At 42.7% G+C, this 24107-nt stretch overlaps 1 protein-coding gene across 1 annotated transcript in view; it reads right to left on the bottom strand.

Moving 5' to 3' along the window:
* Positions 1–575: 575 nt before the first annotated feature.
* Positions 576–24107, bottom strand: part of BCKDHB (branched chain keto acid dehydrogenase E1 subunit beta) — a 1205043-nt gene continuing 1181511 nt past the window's right edge. The window contains exons 10-11 of the mRNA XM_069606308.1: positions 20231–20379; positions 576–881 (exon numbers count right to left, since the gene is read on the bottom strand). Of these exons, the coding sequence (XP_069462409.1) occupies positions 20239–20379 (141 nt within the window). The 3' untranslated portion in view covers positions 576–881; positions 20231–20238. The remainder of the gene's footprint in view (positions 882–20230; positions 20380–24107) is intronic.

Raw genomic sequence — 24107 nt, 5'->3', positions numbered from 1 at the left:
GAGAAACGTTCTGGCAGCAGAGTTGTGGACTCTTTGGAGTTTTAGTTGGTAGGCCAGTGCACCTGGGTAGAGGGAGTTCGCATAATCAAGTCTGGACATGACAATGGACATAATTGCAGCCAGTGTATTGGGGTAGGTGAGGTAAGGAAAGATGCGCTTTCGAAGCAGAAGGTGCACTTTCACAGAGCAAATACAGGAAACAGGGTGGTCCAGCACAACTACCTGTGTGTTCGAAAACCAAACCCTTTCACTTCCTTTTGGAAGAAACAGCAAGTATTATGCATCTTTCAAATAATTGCTATAAGGGTCTCTAGTACTTGGATTTCCCAATTTCTGTCAGTGGAGGCAATGTCATCAGTAATGTGTTGCCATTGTCTCAATTTGCATCTCATCATAGCCCATATCTTCAGTAGAAACAGCAAAGGTTTCAAATAATTTCACAGTGGGTACCTACCTCCACGAAATTTGTTTAATCAATTCTGATGTCAAAGGGCAATCGAACAGTGAATCAGACAGAGCTCTTCTTGTGAAAGGATGCTATTTCATAGCAGAAACATGTTTTCAACAGAGACATCTTGAGCACAATCCCCTTTATTGAAGTCCATATAAACGGCCACATTAATCTCATGCTGTAGCTCAGCCTATGCACGTATATTGTTTTAAAAAGTTCATACAAATTACATCTAAATACATTTTAAAACCTAATCTGAAAACCTTCATTTTAGAAACCGTATTCCAATAATTAAAGTCACAATTACGAAGAATTCAAAGACGTTGAACGTCCTCTAGGTTGGTCAACTTGAGAGATTGTGAAATCCGGCGTTTGAGGACTTGAGATGGTGCTCCCTTCAAATGTCTGCATCTGGTGCGCCTCCAGTAACCTGCAAAGACAAACATAGCAATCAGAAAAAACGTCTTCCATAGGTTGCCTACGGAAGCTATATGCAGTGTACGTTGTCCACCCATTACATACACTTGCTCTAATGTATACCTCACAAGGAAAAGGTAGTGTTCCCTGAATACATCACTGGTCTATATTCCCTTCTGCCTAAAAGGGGTTCACACGGCTGGTAAACCAAATTAAGCACTGCCTCAAAGGATAGTTACGATGCCTCATATTGGACTGAATATACCAGAAAAAAGTCCAACTCCGACTTCTATAGACATTACAGTTCTCGATCAGGGGAAATCATTTCTTTTTGCACGTGCCTGCCTTTAAAAGATCTTGAAATGCTCTGGCTTTAAGAGTTGGATCAAAATTTCTCACCTCCACTGGGCCCAACCTGCTTAAAAAAAAAAATAAAATAAAAAAGAAATATTGGACGAGAAAATAAAAACGAGACCATTTTGCAGTTAAAACATAGCTAAAGACCTCAAGGTTAAAGTAAAACAATATGCATGTTTAAAATAATGTGAATCAACTTCATGAATAGTTTACAGTGCAGGTTTTTCAACGATCGACAGAACGGCAGTCTGAGACTATGGACTCAGAAGGAGGGTGGCAGGGAGGGGAGAACGGCAGCCTGAGGTGTTTTAAAGGTGTGTGCCAGCCAGAGCCACTGTTCCTTGGAGCTGTGATTTTCAGCTCAATGGTCAGACAAGGGCAGCCAAGTAGGCAGCAATTAATAGAAAATGTGTCATGCAGGCAAGTTCTCCTTCAGTGGACCTTTAATGTGCAAAATGCAAACTCTAAATGCAAAGTGCTAATGTTGCTGGCTTTCCATTTTGATGGCCCATATGCATTTTAAAGGCAAGCTCAGACAGCGTATCTCCCCATCTAGGTGTGAAAAAAAGATCAACTGTATATTTATTAAAAACATTTTTAAAAAAAATCAAAGCCAAAGCGGTTTGCTTGCTCAAAAGCAAGAAAAAAGTACTTTCTTTTTTCAAAACTGGACATTTTATTCACACCTATGCAAAACAAGATGCGGGATGCCAGTTTTCAATAATGAAAAAACAAGCAAGTACATTAATAATACAACCAACCCACAACCGACTTCAGACACCTCAAGTTGTTGCAGTGCCACCTGTGAATAGGGCATCCAGGCCTGCCTCCTTTTTTGCCTTCAGTCGCTTACAGTTCTGCAATGATGAATAAAAAGCAAAACTACGAATACCAAAAACTCAGCGCAAGATGCACTACTCACACCGGAGATCCATGACGCCAGTAAATGTACAGATCTGCTTCATAAACGCGCTAGGAGGAAGTAATGAGAAAGAAGCAGACTACCAATTAGTGTTTGGTTTATAGCCAATGCCATTTTGAATTCGATTTGAGGCACACACATTTGGAAAGTCTCAGAATGCAATCCATTGTTGAATGAACAGCTAGGACTCGATGGGAAGTGTCAGATGTTATGGCACCACTTCTCACTAGTTAACGCTTTGTTGGAATATAGCCCCCTCTCTCTAGATCTATAAAGCTACCCAATTTAAGTGAGTGACACCATTCATCCTCCAGGCCAACATCAACTTTCCAGCCTGCTACTTATGGATCTGCGTTTCCAGTGGGAAAATTAAACTTCACTATTGTATAAAGGAGCAAGCTATCTATAATATTGCAGTACGATGTGCTTAACAAGTGTAACAAAGATACAATGGGGAGATTTAATAACAGTCCTGTTTCTGTGAAAGGCTAGAAGGAAGGGGGGAAAAGTCAGTTCCAAGTCCATAAGTCACCGTACTCCGACCCCGATCACATCTGGCAAAATAAATAGGATTATGGTGGAAAATATTATCTAGCAGGATTTTATGCCTGGCCTAAAACTCTAAAAGGTTGGTAGAGTGTGGGAACAGTTGGATTAATGTTAAAATGTGCTTAAACCAGCGCTTAAACTATTTGGTTGAGCAATATTGGCAATAGTTCCCACAAATTGCAACAGATCATTCTGTTATTGGTGCAATAAAAGCTTTAAAGATCAATCTCACTGTTTCTTCCTGTGACTTTCTTTTGGAATGTTAGCTTGGTGGGAATGCACCCACTGCAGTGATTTATGTAAACCTTGCAGCAAGCTATCTGATGCAGGTTCTTAACCCACTGAGCCATCCCAATGATTCACTGGCTTTCAAAGCTTAAAATAAAACATCCAGGAATTATGTTACTGCTGGTTTAAAAACTAATTACGTGCTGTAAGGGTGTGGAAGGAGGAGCCTAACACACGTGTCATATTTTTAATTCTTTAAAGAAATAAAGAGAAGACTTTATCTTTCCCTAACTCTAAGAGGGGTTTCCTTGCCTCACCTAAACACTAAAGAAAATGTCAGAATGTCGGAAAATAACGAGTGCACGGCCCAGTGTCAAAATCCTACTTCTATCCCTTACATGTGAAAAAGAAAGTGGTTTACTGTCCTCTTGATCCAGAAGAATGACTTCCTTCTTCTGGACAGGCACAGTTCCATACAATTGGCAGTTCCACAAAGTAGGGTGAATGTCCCCCTTCCCTTGGCCTTTCTCAGCCTTATTTTCACAGTTCCACAAAGTAGGGTGAAATGTATCCCTCACCCAGGTGTGACGAATCTTCAGATGTCATCCCTTTCCATATGTCCAGGGAGGTGAGGCCACTACCCAATAGTCCCCTGGGGGTGGTACTCAGTGGGAGGATCACATGGGTGGGAGTCCCCCCAGTGGGATTAGTGACGACCATAAGGAGAGAACATGGTATCCTCGCCCCTTAACCTGACCCTAGCACACCTTCCTGTAAACCTAACAACAACTGCTGTGCTAATGGCTTTTCTGCTGCCCCACTCGGATGAATTCTACCTGTCTCAGACATCTGCACTCAACTTTTTATCCATTCGGTCCGTCATACCCAGATCGGACTTCTGCTTGGAATAATTGCAGGATCCTCCCTCCCCTCCCCCCAGCCCCCTTACCACCCCCACCCTGCGTTGCCTGATCGGATTCCAGATACAAGGTAAGCAATAGCATTAAGCAGTGCCCAATGCTTTCCTGACCTGGTGATGGTAAACGGTCCGTTCTCTCACACGTGCCACTTCCTTTTACTGTATTTGTAGTGTGCTGCGCATTGTGTTGCTTTGTTCTCGCTATTGCTTGTGGTTTAAATCGGGGGAACATTGGCAGGAGGAGGACAAGGGGATACAATGGGCAATACTGGTACCACCACGTACTGACGGGATGCAAACCTGTATGCCACCAAGTACATTTGAGAAACTAGTTTGATTTGATTTATAGCAGCGAGACTCTGGTCCCAATATTGTTCTGGGCATTGTTGCGCATTTTGCTCACTTCCTTTTTTGCAGCAAGGGAATTGTAGGAGCCTCGTCTCCTCCAGCCTCTTGGAATGTGGCGAAACCTGGCTGTAAAACGCACTTCAACGAAAATGTTACTGTGTGAATGGCAGTAGAGATCAGAGACCAACGAACTGTGTCGAGGAGTTGTGAGGTGGAAGCAGTGGTGAAGAGGTTATATTGGCAGCAGAGCCATCCAAGTTGCTGCGATGTCCTGATGGCAGGGACCACCCCCCCCCCCAGCAACAGGTAAGAGGGCTCTGGTGAGGGCAGCAAGGGGATAGCGAGCCATATCTTTTGCGGTTTCAGCTCTGCCTGCAGTGGTTCGAAGTTTAAAGTAGAATAGGCCCACCTTTAAGTTGTGTTTAGTACTGGAATTTAGTCTACCCTGGGCATTATCGCCGTGGTTCGGAACAGGCATGAGCGTCCGCCACAACTCCCTGGTTAGGTGTGCTGCAGGTCATAGGTTTAAAACCTGCATACTTAAACCTTTAATCCTCACAAAGATGTTGCAATGAGTTCAATGGAGGCGGATTCTGATTCACTATTTCTCTCTCATCTCCCTCTCTTTCCATCTCATTTTCTCTCTCTATCCGTCTGTCTGTCTCTCTCCTTTTCGACTTCGATCTCTCATATAGAACACATGTAACCAGGCCCAGCCTTAGGGGGGGTGCGAGCCAGGCGACCGCTGGGGTGTCACGCCCCCCAGAGCGCCATCAGCCCCTGCCACGCCAGCTTGGGGGATTCTTTCAAGGGCTCCCCCGAGCTGGCGTAGCGGGAGAAGGCACAGCAAGCGGGTGCATTCAAAGTCAATCGGGTGCTCAGCACCCCATTGTCACCAAATGCGCCCCTCCGCCGCAGGATTCTTCACCAACAAAAGGCACCGTTAGCCCCCCGCCACACCAGCTCGGTGGGAGTCTTTCAAGGGATTCCCCCGAGCTGGCATAGTGGCAGAAGGCGTGGCAGGCGCCTCAATGTTAATCAGTGCGCCCGCGGCAGCGGAGCGCATTTAGGAACAATAGAGTGCTAATGCACCCTATTTATAGAATTACCTCCTCGCTGGAGCAAGGAGATGTAAAAAAAAAAAAAAAGTGACACTTCGTGGCCACGCCCCCTGGTTGACCAGGGGCGCGCGGGAAGGGGCGCCAATTCACCCAGGGCGCTGCTGCCCCCAAGGCCAGCCCTGCATGTAATGGCTATGAAAGCTGCAAACTCGCTCTCTCCATTTCTCATATAACAAAGGTGCGTCTCTGTATTGAAGACTAGTCTGTGTATGTGTACTGGCAATTAAACATTGCATTCTGGTACTTCTAATCCTGTCCATCAACACTATGCTGAAGAGGATTTGTAAACTCCTGACGTGGGACAGAGTCATGGGAGGAGGGAGGGGCACTTGCAGTTACATGGGTTATTTAGTGGCATTTTACTGTCCACCACTACGTTCATTAATGTTGCCGATTAATTTGGAAGAGATTGCTCAGTTAGTTAATGCACCTGCAGCGGACCTCTTCATATTCCTGCAGGTCACGGGTTTGAAGTCTAGCCTAGGGCTCAGGTTTTCAGCTTTGTGAGCATTGTTGGATGACAAGGATGGCCGTTCTAAAAACTGCTGGCTCCTGCCCTCTCACCAGACACAGGAGCAGAGGCATTGCTAAGGGGTGGGGGTGCTATAGCCCCTGGTGTTTTGGCTGTAGCCCCGGATAGAATCTCAGGAGCTACACCCAAAAGGCTAGCTAGCCCCCAGTCCCGACATCAACGTAGCCCCGGGTCTTCTATAGACCTAGCAACACCCCTGCACAGGAGCCAACCCAGTATGTGATATAAGGTGCAAATGACATCATTTTCTTTGAGGTATATCATACTAAAAATCTGGCTCTTTAACTCACCCACCTAAACAGAAAGCACCACTGAGGAAAAAAAACCTACTGCGAGAATTGGAAAGACACTGCAAACCATTGTTAAACCAAATTGAACCTCAATGAACTGGCCCAATGAAAGGAAACCATAACGACAAATCGCAAAATAAGGAATTCAGCTGAATCGAAACAAAGCAACTTACAAGAAGTCACAGAGCTCCCTCACCACTAATCCTACTAAAAACCTTCAATTTGACTACAATCTCACCACTCATCTGCCAAATACAACACCCACATACCCCTACCACAGCACAAACCGGAAATCGTACATCAAACAAACCCCCCTGTAATCTCACTCAACCCAAAACACTAAATCTCCAGCAATACACAACACACACACAAAACAATCCCATATAGACCGACACATCAAAACAGCACCTAACCCATACCATCTAGAAGCACACCAAACACAGTGACTGTTTCTTCCCCTTCCTTTCAGATCCTCCAGAGCAACTGGAGACCCTAACAATGGCAGCGGTGCGTGGTACAAATCTCAATAACAAAATGTATACAAGCGATTATGTTTTGGAGTGGTGAAGTACAACTGACAGCATACAGAGGTCCTCAGAAGAGATTTCTTATCAGGACATCTTTGTGTTATTGGTGGTACACTGCTCCAATAAAATACATTGTGAGAACATCTGTCTGCAGGTCATAGTCAATTGGAGAGGTGTAGTACCAATGACAATATACAGGTGTCCTTGTAAGAAATCACAATGAGATCAAAACTTCAATATAGGAGAACTACGACCAAAGTCTGCAATTATACATATAACCAACAGAGGTCACTCTCCCCTCTCGTGCTGTTCCTCCTTGCGCTGTTGCTCCTTCCCCATTGTGCTGTCTCTCATCATACCTTGTTGCCCCTCCTCCCATTTGCTCTGTCCCTCCTCCCCTCTTGCCCTGTCCCTCCCCCACTTGCACTGTTGCTCTTTCCCCTTGTGTGTTGTTGCTCCTTCCCTCATGCACCCTCACACTCCCCCCACATAGCGGCTGTGGCTCCTTCCCCCACGTAGCAGCAGTCGCCCCATCCCTCTACATTGCATGGTCGCCCCTTCCCCACCACATTGCGCAGCCGCCCCTTCCCCACCACATTGCGCAGCCGCCCCTTCCCCACCACATTGCGCAGCCGCCCCTTCCCCACCACATTGCGCAGTCGCTCCTCCCCTCCCCAATGCGCAGACGTTCCTCGCCTTCCCAATGCGCAGTCGTTCCTCCCCTCCCCAATGCGCAGTCGTTCCTCCCCTCCCCAATGCGCAGTCGTTCCTCCCCTCCCCAATGCGCAGTCGTTCCTCCCCTCTACCATCCGTGGTCACTCATTAACCCATTGCGTGGTCACCCTCCCCCGCTTGTGCTGTTGCTCCTTCCCCTTCTAGTGCGGTCACTCCTTCCACTTCTAGTGCTTTTGCTCCTTCCCCCTTTTCCCTGCCACTCATTCCTTAAAATGTTCATTCCTCCCCTCCATGCTAAATACAATAAACTGCAAACGACAAACTATTGGCTTTGCCAATTCTTGTTTATCCCGAGATGTGGCAATGAGAGAATTATTTACCCTTGACAGCAGTTTTAAGCACGCGCCACAAACATCAAACATCTCAGGTCTGCCTTGACAGTCACTGGATTCAATCTTCTCAGAACCAGCTAGGCTTTTCCTTGTTCCAAGGTCAACAAAATGTATGCTATATAATTTAGTGCAATGTCATTTTCAGCTTTATATTTTTAGTTAAATAACACAGATTGCTTTTTAAAAAAAAAACAATTAAAAAGGTACATTAACAAAATAACTGCACATTTTTTTTCTCTTACTGCTATTGTACAACAGTTTTTAAATATATGAAGGGGGTATGTAAGTGGGATGGGCTTCAAGTCTGTTTTTTGCTTCACAAAAAGGTGCTAACCCTACGTTTTTTTTAATTTCGGACACCATCACCCATGAAAGGTAGCCCGACTCACAGGGGTACCCCCTAATCACGGTCACACCAGAATAGTTCACCCCTCTAGGGAATTAAGGCCAAGAGTCATCTTGCAAAAATAACAGATCTAATCCGTACAAAAATGAGGATTGGGGGGGGTGGGGGACTCTGCTCACTGTCCAGCGTTCTGTCCTCCTTCCGTGGCCGTCTCCTCCAGACTGGTGCTAAGCTGATGCCTTGTATATTGTTTAACTTGGTCACTGGATAGTGGCATAGCTCATCCAAAACTGTCCTTCCTTAAAAAGGGACACTGCAGTCCTCCTCCTTGCATGGTCGGGTTCCCATTTAGGACAAAACTACTTTGCATACTGCTGCCTAGGCAAGAATACATTGTAGCTCCTGTTTATCATCATTTGCTATATTATAAACATTTATATAAAAACACACCTTCCCGCTATCCTCTCCACACTTCACTTATATTTTATCTGGTCCAGTAATTCTCCTTAAAACCTTATTTTCCCATACTGTTACATTGTGTACATGAGCCGCAGCCCGCCTGGGTGTTTTGATGGACATAAAACAGCTGCCATGTTACCTCGTGCTCTCACTGCAGCAGTGCTTGTAGTCTATTTTTAACACAACCTGCATTCCTTTGGGCACAGAGGGTTCTGCTCTTTACCGTGCTCTGAGAAAAGTAAATAGAATGGAAGAAGTTTACAAATTCATTCAACTAATTATTATTTGCACCTTATATTTAAATATGAACTATTTTCATTTAGTGTCTGGCCATGCCTGTGTCTGATTATTTTTGCATGAAAAACAACTTTCTCAGTGCTATAGTGCTTCGAGAACTCTTGCCGAATTGTAAAGCGCTTGGGGGGTGCAGGAAGGCGCTAGCTCCTCCCCAACATTCCCCCGTTTCGTTACCTCTACAGTAACAACTTCATCCCCACCCGACATATCTACAATACCAGAAATACAAGTTTGAGTTTCGCCGTTTATTGTATGGCAAGGTGTTTTAGATCCCCCAATTGATACCATCATCTTTGCACTATTATGGATTATATGAACACAATATCGGAGACCCAATTTGCACGTGCAGAAGAGAACGCGATCACAGGCACCAGTAGTTTTACTGCTGCCCTCAGCCATGACAGGACCCAATCAAAGGCAAGCAACAGCCAATCAGTGTTCTTAACTCCACCTTCTTTCTTCATTGGAACACCTATATTGTGCACCGCCTTGATGATGTGGTATAGTGACCCATTCTCAGCATCCTCCGGGGTATAAAATTGTAGCAGCTGCTTGTACCCCAGGAGCCAAAAAAGATTAAAAAGAAGTCTCTGCTGAGCTAAAAGGCCAATACTCGTTAGGTATTCCTCCGAGCAGCAAAGAATAGTTTTTTGAGACAGTTTCTCTCTTCTTTCTTCCCCGCCATTGAAATTCTTGTGTGATCTGCAAGCTTCTTTCTGCTTCTTTAGGTGCTGCAGTGGCGGTTGCACCTTGACAGGCATTTCTTCTCCCTTCAGGTGTTCTTCCAGGATTACTAGTAGCACTGAGTGTAGGGTGGCCAGTGAACACTTGCTCCTCCAAGATGGCAAGAGGTGCTGTTTGGGTTGTCGGCCACAAACCCAGTAGTAATCCATCACTGCTGCTGTAGCTTTCGTCATATCAGGGATCACAAGAGTGTGGTTCCACTGTGTGTTTGTGCCAACAGGAACTGTTTCTTCATTGCATACTCCATGGCTCCATGTATTCGCACTGGCTTCTTCATTGTTCCAATCCGTGTCAGCCTTGCGATGTGTTGGGACCATACTTGCGCACACATAGTGTCTATTTGGGATATTGCTTCTTCACTGTATCAGTCCATCTGCATGGCACGTCACTGTGGTGCCGTGCCATTTGTCATTACCATTTGAGTAACCTTCCAAGGAAAAATATGGTACTTGTAGACACTGGCAGTAGTTTGTTTTGCCATTGCATAACGCTGGGACTAGATCAATGCTCCTCAACTGCATGCTCTGTGCCTGGAATGTGCCCTTTATCCCCTATAGTGCAAGATGTACCAGGTATTGTGCCTCTGTAACTGGATGGGGAACCCAAACCTTAGGAGCCCCTGATGCGTGCGGGATAAGCGCACACACGTAACAGCTTTCATTGATTATATCCCTTCCTGCAATGCGCATATCAGAGTACCAGCTATTGGAAGATTCTGGGTACTCGATATCTGAAATTACGTCAAAGCCCATCACCTTGTATAAATCATACGTCATTCATACTTCCCCCTTTTCATTCGTCTAAGAAAACTTGTAGGGGTGGCCGGCAAAATGTGAGCCATTTTGTATTTCTTTTTTATAGACATATTAGCATTTTTTCCAACTGTCCCCCTCCCCCTTTATATGGCCACCCCATGTAACAGACATACCTTCACCCACCCCAATAACCACGACCAGTGTCATACAAAACAATATCATACTTTATATAATACATAGTTCCTAGAACAAATTACTTTTGTCTCAATCTTATCCCTACATAACAGAGCTGTTGGTCAGCCATCTTTGCTTATTCCTGGAGAGGAGAAAAAAGGTTATCAAGAGAGCGAGAGAGGGAGAGGGAGAGGGAGAGGGAGAGGGAGAGAGAGAGGGAGAGGGAGAGGGAGAGGGAGAGGGAGAGGGAGAGGGAGAGGGAGAGGGAGAGGGAGAGGGAGAGGGAGAGGGAGAGGGAGAGGGAGAGGGAGAGGGAGAGGGAGAGGGAGAGAGAGAGAGAGAGAGAGACCCTTTTTCCAGCAGGACCGACCGGGTTCTGGACCTTCAAAAAAATGAAACATTCCAAAAAAGAAAAAAAAAAAGAGATAAAAAAGAAAAAAAAAATGAAAAAAGAAAGAAAAAAAATTCAGGCATGTGCCACTGCACACCACACCCTGGCATGGATCCTCAAAAATGTCTATTCTTTGGCTATGCCCTTACTAAACTTTGCCTTGTCTCGGGTGCTCTTCGGACATCCGAGAGATGCGACCAATATCCAACTTCTTCATACGGACGGCGAGAGGAGTACAGAACACCACCTCATATGCACCTTTAAACCTGGGGTGTTCAGTTCCCCAGGTAATAATGGTCCAGTTGTAATATGGGCAATGCTATGTATGGAACTGTGGTCTCGTTTTCTACACGGATGGTCACTATTTCTCTCCTCCCCCCTTTACCATGCCCCACTACTGACCCTGTGTGCCTCAGTCCCATCACCTGGTCAATTATTTATGACCCATCAACATACAGTATCTCTCCTTCCGTCAATGCATGAGCCGTTAATCAGAGTGGGAAAATAAATAAAACCCCTGTATATAATCCGGAGATGCTAAAACAGGGGCCGTGCAAATACCTTCTTTTAAGTCCTCAAATTGTCTAGTCATTTTGTCAGCCCATTCTAATGCACTTTTAAGTCTTGTCCTTCCCTGGGACTTTTTAACAGTGGCCTTGTGAAGAATGCGTAGTCTAGGATCCATGCCCTACAATAAATACATAAGCCCAAAAAACTGCAACAGCGCCTTCACAGTACTGGGCCTAGGGCCGGCGCATAGTGCCGCCGCCTTATCTGGTAATATTTTTTTCCCATTGCAAAAATGAGTTGTGCCAAGTACAGTACCTCATGTTAACTGTATTATAGCTTCTTTTTATCTGCCTTGTACCCTTCATGAGCCAGCTATTGCAATAATGCAACAGAATCCCCCCCCTTTTCACTACATACTAACTGATCATCCACATACTGGATGATTGTGCTAAGCATCTTACTTCAATGTAATATTGTACTGGGGTCATATCTCTCAGTAACCCAACATCAAGTGAATTAACAGTCCATAACTGTGCTGGCACATATCGCATGTCCTCCTCAAAAAATAAAAACGTCTGAGTCACCACTGCCATCAGGTGGCACTGTACCTTCCTATACTGCACCATGATATCACAGGGGATGCAGATTCCAAAAATAACCTCACCATTTTGCACACTGTCCTAAAATACCTCCTTATCCGTCATTTCCTTTAATTATACGCCACTCCCACCCGTCCTGGTCTGTTCCAATCAAGACTACTCTTTTGTCTGACACTACTATACCTTGTAAATCTAATGACAATATTGTCCTTGCCAACATCTTTAGTTTACTGAGCAGACCCCTACCCACCAAGTTCACCAGGCTAGCTCCTCCCCTACACCCATCATTCATGCTCTGTTAATAAGCCAAGTCTTATTTGCTTACCCATGAATATATGTTTGGATATTAAACTGCTTTTCTCCTGTAAATTAGATGACATTTTCACATAGGAGGGATTAAAATGGGTTACTTGGATTCAACTCAACTCGCGAGAGTCGAGTTGCAAATTTGACAGCTTTCAGAAAAGCCTGCCAAAAACACCAAGCTGTCATACTTTGTAAGAGTGTTCACTATAATGCACTGATAAGACACAGCATAGAGTACCCCACACATTGACAGTGCTGCACAGCTTCATAGAATTAACATCAGAATGTAGCAAAAACACTCTTCTGTAAGCAAAAATGTGCTCGTACAATGCAGAGATGCATTTACTCGTGTATTGTTACATGCCATAACTGAATCAAACCATCATAATGCAGTGGGCAAATTAACATTAGTAGACATGTGAAAATACAGATTAGCCAAGATGCAATGAGGGCTGTCACGGTACAAACATTTTTAAATGGTATTATAACCCGATGACAATGTAACAGTATGCAATTCCATTTTGAACAAAGACCACTGGGCTAATGTTAAAGAAGTGTCAAAGGGGATGCCTCGTTACCAGTTGTGGCGGGTCGGAAGAAGGTAGTTGGACACTCAGAAAACATGGTTCAGGTTCTTTAAATGTAATTTATAAGTAGAACGCCTATCTTTCCCTATCACTTGGAGGGAGTGGTCTACCCATCTAAAGAAACCAAAAGGTGCTTCCAAAAGAATTAGGTCCTCCCCATCCAAGCTACCCTTTCTGGCCCTTCCACTAATTTTAACAAACTTAAATAGACATAAGGAATGATTTCTATTTGCCTGGCCTCCCTCTCCAGTTCATTCAATAGTCTCTGGAATTATAACACCTCTGTGTGAGGCAGATAGTCGCTGCAATCAATTCTTGTAGCTCCTCAAGAACACCTTTTGCTCATACTTTCTGTGGTCCTCTTTTTAGAATGTCTTTTACTGTAACATTCCTTGATGCTCCAATGTTTACTTGTAGGAAACCCAGGCCTTCCCTCCAGGAGTACTTGATCACAACTTTCCTTTGCCACTTTCTAAGCTTCTATTATCAGTCCTCAGTCTCATAGTGTATTTTCTTACTGGTCATATCCCAACAGTATTGATTCAGTACCTCTCTTCTAGAATTGTAACCTCTGGTTTGAGTATCTCTTCTCCTACTGGTTATACAACAGCTGTGTCGACTCAGCCCCTCTCTTCTAGGCTTTTCTCTTCTTCTTCTTCATGCTATCGGGTCCTTGTCAGACTCCTGCTTCGTACTGGTGCTGCTGTTTGCAAGCAACCCACATTTCCTGCATGGGAGGCATCAGCGTTGTTCCTGGGGCGTCCTGCCCACCACGTCCAGCTTGTGGTCACACCACCACTGGGTTGCTTGTTCCACTCGAGTCTGCATACGGAATCTTGTCCTCACACACTTGCGCTCTCTCTCTCTCTCTCTCTCTCTCTCTCTCTCTCTCTCTCTCTCTCTCTCCCCGCAAATGGCAGGCTCCACAACTAGTTTGTGCTCCACCACCAGCCGGCGTAACGATGTCAGGGGACTTCCCCTGAGCATCAAGCTCCTCTCTTCTCTTCCTTCTCGTCACAGCTAAATATGCGTCTCATTTTAAAGATGCATCTTACTTTTCTGGAGCCACTGGGTCTAATCTTGCATTGCCTTCAGCCAAAGCTTAGGATGCCATATTCTTCAGCTCACCTGGTAGTCCCATGTATGCAACTAAATTCGTTTGTGTAGGGAGCTCTTCACAGGAACGGGAGTCCTTGTCCCCTTGGGTACAAGTGGGCGGGGGGGGGCAGCTGTGATTCGTTACACAGTTTTGAATGAACCATGCCCACAGTGAAACATTGTTGGTGTAACATTATTCTGCAGACTCAATTCTGTTCATCAAGCTCAAGAGGAATGAGAACAGTTAGCCAAGCCAATCATACACAGATGACTATTAGTTGCAGTAACCCACTATACCATCACGTGTGAGGGGGGGCAATTGAAAAGTAAGGAAGCACATGCATGGTTTTGATAAGAAACACTGTTTTCATCTTTGGGTGTAATGTAGGCATCTGCCTAGACATATCAGTTGATTACTTAATGAAGGACTGAGATAAATGTTCTTTAGTGGAAAAAGGGTAATCTCTGACGTGGTTACATGGATCACCTCTAGGAGGAGACTGGAGAATCTCTATAATCATTCAATACTTGGTCTTTCTTTAATGATAACATGTAGGTTGCACTGGAGCACAGTATCAGTACTCTATCCGATGCCCCACACAAATGATCATATGATAGCCTGTAAGATAGCTCAGCAGGTTGAGTGCTTGCGGCTGTGATCTGAGTGTGAGCTGCAGGTCACAGGTCTGAATCCGGGCATGGCCAACTCAGACTTTCATCCTTCCGAGGTCGATAAAAGGAGTATCAATTTTGGTTGGGTGATATTGTATGCAAATATGTGCTCTGTAAAGAGCTTTGGATTAAGGCGCTATATAAATAAACACATCATTATCATCATTAAATGTAGGTACAAGTATCCATTTGCACTCAACCTCTGCTTTTCGTATGCTATTTTGAAGACAGCTAATGAGGTAGTAACACCTGTCAGGGCAGGTCACCACTGCCTGTAATCTCCTTCCTGTCTTAGTTAAGGGCACAGGCATATTGATCAACTATTGCCTAATGATTTGTATTTGTATTTATTTTGTTTATATAGCGCTTTACTCCAAAACGCGTTACTCCAATGATGTATGTATTATGCCAAGGAATGCAACCATATAGCAGGTTTAGATTCAACAGCATTTGCCCATGATCACAATACGCAACTGCATTGAAAACCAACCTGAATGTACCTTGTTCTCTCTATAATGTACCATCTCATACAAGTTGTCTTTAAACAATGGTTAAGTTAAAACTTGTGTGCCTTTAAAATGTGCAAGGAAAATAGAACTGTATTGTGAGTGCAGTAAATAATGTATGTGTTACGTGCATTTACATTACGGTTGGAAGTGGGAGAAAAGCATAGTCAATGCATTTGTTCTGCGCACATCTCACTTTAAGGGCACAAATAAAGTGACAGAATATACAGCTTTGAATCCCAGTTGTCAAGGAGTTCATACATCAGCCATGTACCAGAGTAGCGCTTCTCATCAATCATTAGATACATCCATTAATCTGGGCTGTACCCACAGGAACACATACAGATCTTAGAAATTGGGGGCAAATTCCTACAAATATATTTGAGAACGTGGATTTTCATGGTCTCTCCCCAATTTGTGTCTGAGAGCTGGTTACATGCAGAAAGGTCTGTTTTTCATAACACAAAGGATCAAAGGACTAAGTTTCAGGCAAACCTTGACCTTCTGACTTCTGGTAGCTACATAAAATAACCTGTGTATATGTTCAAGTTAATAATTCAGCTTTTAGGAGACTACAGTGCACAGAATGGAAAACTAATTATAAATGTTCATTTAGACTACAAAAAAAGTAATTACTTCTTTCGACCATAACTTTGTAATGCTTTATTTTAGCAAGCGGAAATAGATTCGGACTTGTGGGAACATTTCAGATAGTTTAGATCTAAAACATGATATTTTATATAGAACATTAATTAATACATGTACCTATTTCAATAACTTTTTCATATTTCTTGCTACCACAGATTGTCACATCTATAGATTCAGCATTATTATGCAGTTCTGAAAATATAAGCATCAATAAAGGGATATGTTCATAACATAGGTTATGAGAAAAATGGATTTGGGCCTAAATCTGACCAGAATCTCCCCTTGTCACATGGCAAAATAATTTGGATCTATCCAAATAGAGAGGTATGTCACTGGGAGTGTCAGCATCTGAAGAGAATCAATGAAATACACCATCCAGTGAGAGATTCTTGTGTCAAATGACATGGCGTTGGTGAGAATTATTAGCTATTTAAGACCAAACACAAATGAAATAGGCAGAGTTCTGCGTATCTTAACAAGTCTGCAGACAGGGGCACTCTGCCTAACATGAGAAGGTCTCATGTGGGATTATACCTTGGAGATAATTGGAGGAGCCCTTTAAGAAGACCTTTTGTCCAGAGCAATCCTAATGCAGAAAGCTGTGCCTAAAATGGAGCTAGATTCCAAGAGAAAAATTTACAGAACAGTCAGAGGGCCTAGCTGACTAGCTGAAGTTGCTTGGCACTGCAAGTATCATTCCTGTTTATATCCTTTAAAAGACCAATAGAGTATTATGTGTACAATCAGGGATATGCCCCAAGAACTAGTCAAGACCCCTAATAGCAACTGAAAGTCCTAAAGGGCAATCCTTTACCAACTAAACCACTGAATACTGTATCTGGCTACTGGCACAACAGAAAATTAAGTATCTCAGGGAATTAGGGTGTGAGACAGCTCTCACCACAAAATGAAATAACAGCTTTCATACTTCAGTCACCACAAACCCATATCAATATTTGAATACTTGAATATTTACACCTGCATTAATGTTTCTTATGTACTGGTTATTCTTGATAGTATTATTTTTTTATTAGGAGGCCTTGCCATTTCATTAGTAATGTTTGTGCTTGGATTAGCGCTGGCTAATTATCATTTTTATTATTAATATTTTATTTTATCATGTGTTTTATTGTTGTGTTACATGTCTGTACATTAGTTTGTCTTCTATAAAATGGTGCAAAAAGCTATTTAAGCTATGATATGATATGGCATTTATAACACACCTATTCACAAGTGTTTCAAGTAATATATTTATGAAATGAAAAACACGGGATGGAACTTGGCTGTGAGCGAAGTGTTGTGGATTAGGAGGACACAGACTCTCAGAGGACATCTGCAAGGTGTATTCCTTACTTATATGAATAACTAAGGTGCTCGCTAGTCATCTGTAATAATGTCCAAAAGGAATATGTCTGCCAAAAACTAGTGCTAACTTAACAGACTAAGGTCAAGAGAATGACTCCCTTCTTCTAATATGTGCTTCAAGCACTTCTCTTCTTAGTCATTAGGCTTCTTGTTAATATGCAACTTTTAAATAGCTTCATGCATATCCTGCAATTCTTTATTCGAAGAATACAAGAGGTAGCATGTCTACCAATGAGGTGAAGCAACATCAAGTGATCAAATGTATCTACATCACAAAAAATACCAGTTTATACACACACACACACACACACACACACACACACACACACACACACACACACACACACACACACACACACACACAGAGAGAGAGAGAGAGTATGGCCATGGTTTTACTATAGACCTGGCCCAAAGGTTTACAGCCTTCTTACTGGATACAGATGTAGCCCCAGTTACATGAGATCACCTGTCGTTGGAGGGCCTATATCTCTCACCATCTCCATTTTGAAAAGTGCTCCTAGCAAGTCCAGATGCTGAGAAGGTAAGACTACATTTCCTGTAATTGAATGAGAATCCCTGGGTGAAATGACAAACGAATCAAGGCTAGCATGAGGACTTGGAGTGAAAAATCTGAAGCGCTATAGTGAGGAAGAGACAGGCTGTGTAAATGAAATTACAAGCAAGTTATTGTAGTGGCCCATCTAAAACAACCAGAGAAAACTAAACATAGAAGCAACGCAGCCCCATTTATTAAACCGCATAAAAAGACAAAGGTCAAACCGGCTGCAAAAAAATAGTGGCCCAAATGCAAAAGGTATGAACATATCAGGTGGATTTAGTGCCAATATAATGCCAAAGTGGTATTCAGACCGTCTGCTTTACGGGGGTCAAGGAGTATAGATGGAGTGATCAGGGAGGGGCACACCCTGCATACAAAACACAAGGAAAATATTGGAAACTCTCAGGCTGCCGGTATAGTGTGTCACAGAACCTGGCAGTTGCCATGGTGTCTGAAGGACAGTACCCAGGGCATACTATGCCTCCTGGCGCTAGCATCCTCCACCGCATGCCATGTACGACCGACACCATGATGTCACACACAACACTGAAGCACGGCGAGGGACCTCCATGTCTGCAGATATAGGAGACAGGCAATATGTGAGTAGCGTTTTTGTTTTTGCTACTTTTGCATTTATGAGTGCTTCTGGATTACAGCCCGTTTTTCTGGATTTGGGATTTGACTATTCCCTGTTGGTGTTTCCGATTTGGGTATCCGGTTTCTTCTCCTGGTATCCTGACCTCTGGCCTTCCTTACTCGATTACTTTTGGACCAAGCATATGGATTTCCTATCACATGGAGACTGTAGACTAATACTTGGCGTTAAGAAGATCTGCTGGACTAATTCTAAACTTGCACTTTATGAGACTGCCTCCATGCCGTTTTCCCTTCGTTGTGCCCTCGTTTCGTCTGGAAAAGCCCAATTTACCTCTACTCCCTTTTACCACATCATCACCTGTGGCTGAACAGACTTTTCACGGGGCTGCCTCCTGGCCCTTGGATTTAACCCTGGGAACAACCCTCAAGTCCTCCAAAAGCTTGTATTTTCAATGCCCATGGTCAAAGTTGGATAATAAGGGGTTTGGGTAATAGCATTGGGTGGTTTCCTTGGTGCTCTAACTTGTTTGTTATTTGCAGCTTGGGAGAGGATTGAGCCCTTCGCAGACTGTGCATCGTGGAATCACAGGTGCACTCAGGAGGAAGGTCTACTACTAACAACTTTAGCAGTAATTAGTTGTCGAGGCCTGACAAAAATTACACTTTTTTTGTATGAACTTCAGCATTGTATCATCAACATTTATATAAAACCAGGTTAGCGTCCTTAAAGAAAGTACAAAACAAACAAATGTTATTGGCAAAGACAACAAGGATCAGACCTGGTTGAACCAAGATTGGTCTACAGTTGTGTGTGTACTGAGTGAGCTGATTAGGGCAGGAAAGATACTTTGAAATAATATAACAGTGAAAGCCATTAACGAAAAATATTTCTAATGTAAGAGAGTAACTAAAGTATGTTGTTTTATTCATTCTTGCCTCTCCTTTAAACATTTGTATTTCCAAATGTTTCTGATCCCAGTAATAGCTAATCAACATTGAGTGCAATCTACAAACTAAATTGCTCTGGGGTGGGATGTACATATGCGGTTATGAAACTCAATGGCGTGCATTTTACTGACCTTCCAACAAGATTGGAGGCCTCGATTCACATCTGTGATCTTTAAGTGACAAACCAGTCCTTTCCATCGATGCACTAATCCACTAAGAAACATTAAGTTCTTATTGAAAGATTGATCTGTGAAGAACTTGCTGGTGAAACCTACGCTTTAGCTCTAAGCAGCCTAGTCAAAATGTATGTACGCTTTGGCTCTTAATCATAATTCACTAAGTTGCATTTATTTAGTTTATGAGAAAAAGTGTTAGCTTGTTACCCGCAGGCAAGAGAGAATGGGGAGGGTCACTTGGCAAATACTAGTTCAATCTTCCTTCGCCAGAAGGCCCAACCCTCAGGACTGGGGCAAACAATGGGCACAAGCAAAAAAAACAAGATGTTACAGATGCACAAACCTAATTTTGTGCATTCTCATGAAAAACTACTTGAGAAGCATTAAGGAAAGCACTTTTGGGAATGTTTGATGAAACTGGTTTATTTTAAACCACAGTAGGAATGTAAAATTGGTAAAAACCACCAGTTTCGGGTACTACCCAATATGCGAGTGTAGGCTGGCAAATGCTTGATTATGGCACCAGGTGTTGGCCATGTAACTTAAAAAGGAAAGCAGGAAGTATTAAAAGTACATATATACAATTGTCCAATTCATACTGTGATTTAGTTCACTGGCTTGCTCTTCCAGGTCAATTTTCCAATTAATCAGGTTTCGGAGTTAGAATTTTTGGTTTAACTACTCGATACAGCAAAGTTACTAAACAGAGTAATGTGTCTCCATGTACAAATGGTTTTGTAGTGGTGTAAACATTGAGAAGCATACCTGCTAAATCAGTAGTTGATCATTTTTCGAAGGGCATCAAAGCATTTCCATTTGTCTGGGATGTAGAAAGGTTCAAAGATGTGGGGAAATGGGGTGTCGTATCCGCACACTCTAGCAATTGGTGCCTCCAGATTCAAGAAGCATTCTTCCTGCAAACACAAACACACACTTAGTCAAAATGTAAATAACATGGATACAAAAGCATAGAGTTAACTCTGCCCTACTTAAAATAGGAAGAATATGATAGAGCATTGCGCCCTTCATATATTACAACCCCCCGTGGGAGCCAGGGCAGATCTAGAATTGAAGAAAGTTATATATTCGGAGGATAATAATACTCTAATCATTCAGTCACATTTAAATCGGAAATTTAGAACGCTTACTTACACCTCTAGAGATTGTTTATAAAATGATAGAGCTGAATACATTACTGTGCTTGGCTAAAGCTATATTCCTAATACTTAGTTGAGATCCATAGTAAACAGACGATTCATTTGCTAGTCTTAAATTTTTTTAAACCGATTCATACAAATAAACAGCATGATGAATTAGAGGCATGATTAATGGAAGATTACATGATTATTAGCACATGGAGATTGTTATGGACCTCTCAGCCAATCCGAATGTTTAGATTGCAGTAAATAACTACTGCCATTTACTGCATTTTGAATATTAAGTCTTCAGAAGCAGATGGGTAAACAATTTTCAGGTGAAGATATTTTTCAACAGTACACATTCTCCCTGAGAGGACCTTTGTATTGCTGCAACATCCTATTTAACCATTCAAAGAGAAGGCAAAAACATGGGAACTTGCTTTAACTGTTTTATAGAGAAACCATTCACATTTACAGGACACCCAATGCATGCTTCTGTTACACCTGTTCCAGTTCAACCAAGCTGCAATTAAAATGCTCAATTTATGAAGACAACCATGTTATTTAAATAGAAAATAAAACCACATTTTCTTTACTCACTACTAAAGTGTTACTTCACCACGAAAACTCAAATGAAGTTGATATATTCAGCTATACCACATTTATTTTTTTAACTCATTTAGGATCTAGTAGTATGAATGAATGGTTAATGAGTGAGTTCAGCTCGTTTAATGCATTATGATGCAAGAAATTGTTTTAGAAAATGGAACAGTTTTTGATACTTAGTTTTGAAATATATAATAGGGCGGTGATAGCCACCCTATAGTTAAGGCGAGTCTGACTCCCGCAGGAACCCCTCAAAATTATATTAATAAATTTTGATTCGAGTAACGGATTTCACTGAAATTTCGGAAGTGATTAGAGCCTCACTCTCCTCCTCCCCCCAGACTGCAACGTTTCGTAAAGATACGTTAATAAATAAGAAAGCTATTAGGAAGACAAAAAAAAAAAAAAAAAAAAAAAAAAATGTTCTCCAAAAGTGCACCCTACTTCGCATTCATTTTCCCATAGACAAACAAGGTCAAAGAGCACAGCCCAAACCGCTGGACGGATTTGGAGCAGGTCCAAAACAACTTGGGCACGAAGCATTGACTCACGATCCATGCATTGTTTGGCGTTATTCCGTGCAGTCGTTTTTTAAAATATTTGACAGAGAAGGGGGTGCCCCGTCTCAAAAATGGTTATATCTCCCACTGTGCATTGCAGGATCATGGTTTTCAGAAATAAAACAGCAGCCATCCTGTTTTTCTCTCGATGCAAGAGATATTTTAGGTTATAGCCAAGGATATGGGGAAATGAAACGCAGGAAAAAAGCATTTGCAAGTCAAAAACATGCAAATGCCACCAGGCTAGATGTGGGGGCAGCTAAAGGGCACCAAATGAAATTTGGGAGTTGGAGGGGGTCTAGTGACTGAGTTTGCAACACAAAGCTTTATGTAGCCTCGGCTATAGTCGCGAATAGCCGACATCTCAATGCAAACTGCGTCACAGTCACAGCATCTGTTGTGGGGGGAAAGGAAGAGGGCAGGGGAGGTGATGAGGCCATTAGGGGAGTGTGGGGAGCTGGCACAGATGAGGGGGCACGAAAAAGAAAATGCTTTCTTGCCCCCAAGGCCATCAGGTCTTGGGTGCAGGAAAGCATTTTCTTTTTCGTCCGCTTGCCCGATATTTGCACCTATAGTCGAGTCTGCATAGAATTACGGATAGCCGAGGGTATGTGTAGTTCAGTACCCGTAGTTAAGAGTTTTTTTTGTGAAACATTTTTACAACTATAGTAACACTGTGTGAAAAATCACTGGCCAGTGACACGATTGCCACCCAGGTGCCGCATCCATGCAGTAACCAGGACAGACCCTGCTTAGTTTCAAAGCGAGGAAGGGGTCAGCCTCCTCAGGCCATGTTACCCAATAAATGTGCCAAAGTTACAAGACCCCTTAGAGAAATGGGCCGGCCCTTTCCTTGCTTTGAAGCTAAGCAAGGTCAGTCCCAGTTACTGCATAGATGGGCAACCGTATGGAATCAAAATTATTTAATTTTTTCAAACCGTGCTACTTGCACCCAGACAATTTTTTGCCTTTTGCTGAAATGCATTCTGGTATTTATAGTCTCACAGTCAAAATGGGGGTAAGAATACCACAATTGTACACTTTCTGCCTAACGTTCTATAAGGATTTACATATTGGAGTGACACATGAAAAGCAAAGGACACAAGTGGGTGAAGAGCGCAACTATTTTTCAGAGGGTGGACACAACACATGGGTTTTTTTTTTTAGATTGGCAAGCTTGCTCAAGTATTTGGCTACCAGGAGTTTACTCAGGTTGTCATGTTCCCAGTGCAGACGCTTAACCACGAGACCACAAGCACTTGTTTCGTATTGGGATTTTGTTTAGCAGGGAATATTTCATGACAGATTGCTGGGTTGAAAAGGTGAGCACCTTTTTATATGTTGCCAGCATATTTTTGGTAACATTTCCTCTCTCCGGTTGTTTTTCTGTTGTTCATTACTTTTTTTTGTAATGACTTACTTGCACTCTCATCTTTTCCCCTCCTCACAGCCATGTCTGGCTTTCAACAATACTCTGCTTTATAAATATACATACATATAAATATACATACCATAGTGTCACTCAAATAAATAAATAAATCCTTATAGAACTATGTAAGGCAAAAGTGTACAATTGTAGCATATTGACAGACTACAAATACCAGAATGCAATTCAGCAAAAACCATAAACATCCCCCCCCCCCCCCACCCCGAGTGTAAAACTTTCAAGGACTGACAGTATCATGGCTCCCAAAAAAAGAATGTGATACGATGTGTTATGAGATATTAAACGTTTTGAGAAATCACAATAATTTTAGGCAATGAGCAGTGACATTGCCATGGAGCACACACTTTGGTTAAGCAGCATTCTCCAAGTGGTACACCCCTTTTCTGCACCATTATTTTGCTGTGGCCCAATCTGCACGGGCATTCCGCCACATCGCCCTTTTCGGTGCACCCTTTTCAGCGAGAAAGCCATTCCGGCACCGTTATTTCGGCGCGAGGGATTTTTGGACGTGGCCGACATTGCAACCACGTCCAAATGCACTGCAACAAACCTCCCCAACTCCCACTTGCGTTGCTTTTCTTTTAATTCAGTTAAATAAAAACAATAAGATACAACCTTGAACCCTGGTCTGGTAGAGTTGGAGATCCAGCATTTAAACACTAGGCTACAATGGCTTGGTGCTTCATGGGGCATACATTTCATACTTAGCCTTTCATTTAATATGTTAAATGTTAAAAGGCTAGGTATGAAACTTGTGAGAATCCAAACAATATCATTCTTGTATCATAACGGTTAAGTGCTGCATCTTTAAATCCTTAAGGCTAGGGGTTCTCTGATTTTTTTAAAATTTAAAATGTTCTGTTTTATAAAAATGTGGATGCCTTGTGTTA

The sequence above is a fragment of the Ambystoma mexicanum genome, chromosome 4p, assembly GCF_040938575.1.
Source record: "Ambystoma mexicanum isolate Mex_15411 chromosome 4p, UKY_AmexF1_1, whole genome shotgun sequence".
In the NCBI taxonomy this organism is placed as follows: Eukaryota; Metazoa; Chordata; class Amphibia; order Caudata; family Ambystomatidae; genus Ambystoma; species Ambystoma mexicanum.
This window is presented reverse-complemented; position numbering and strand designations above follow the sequence as displayed.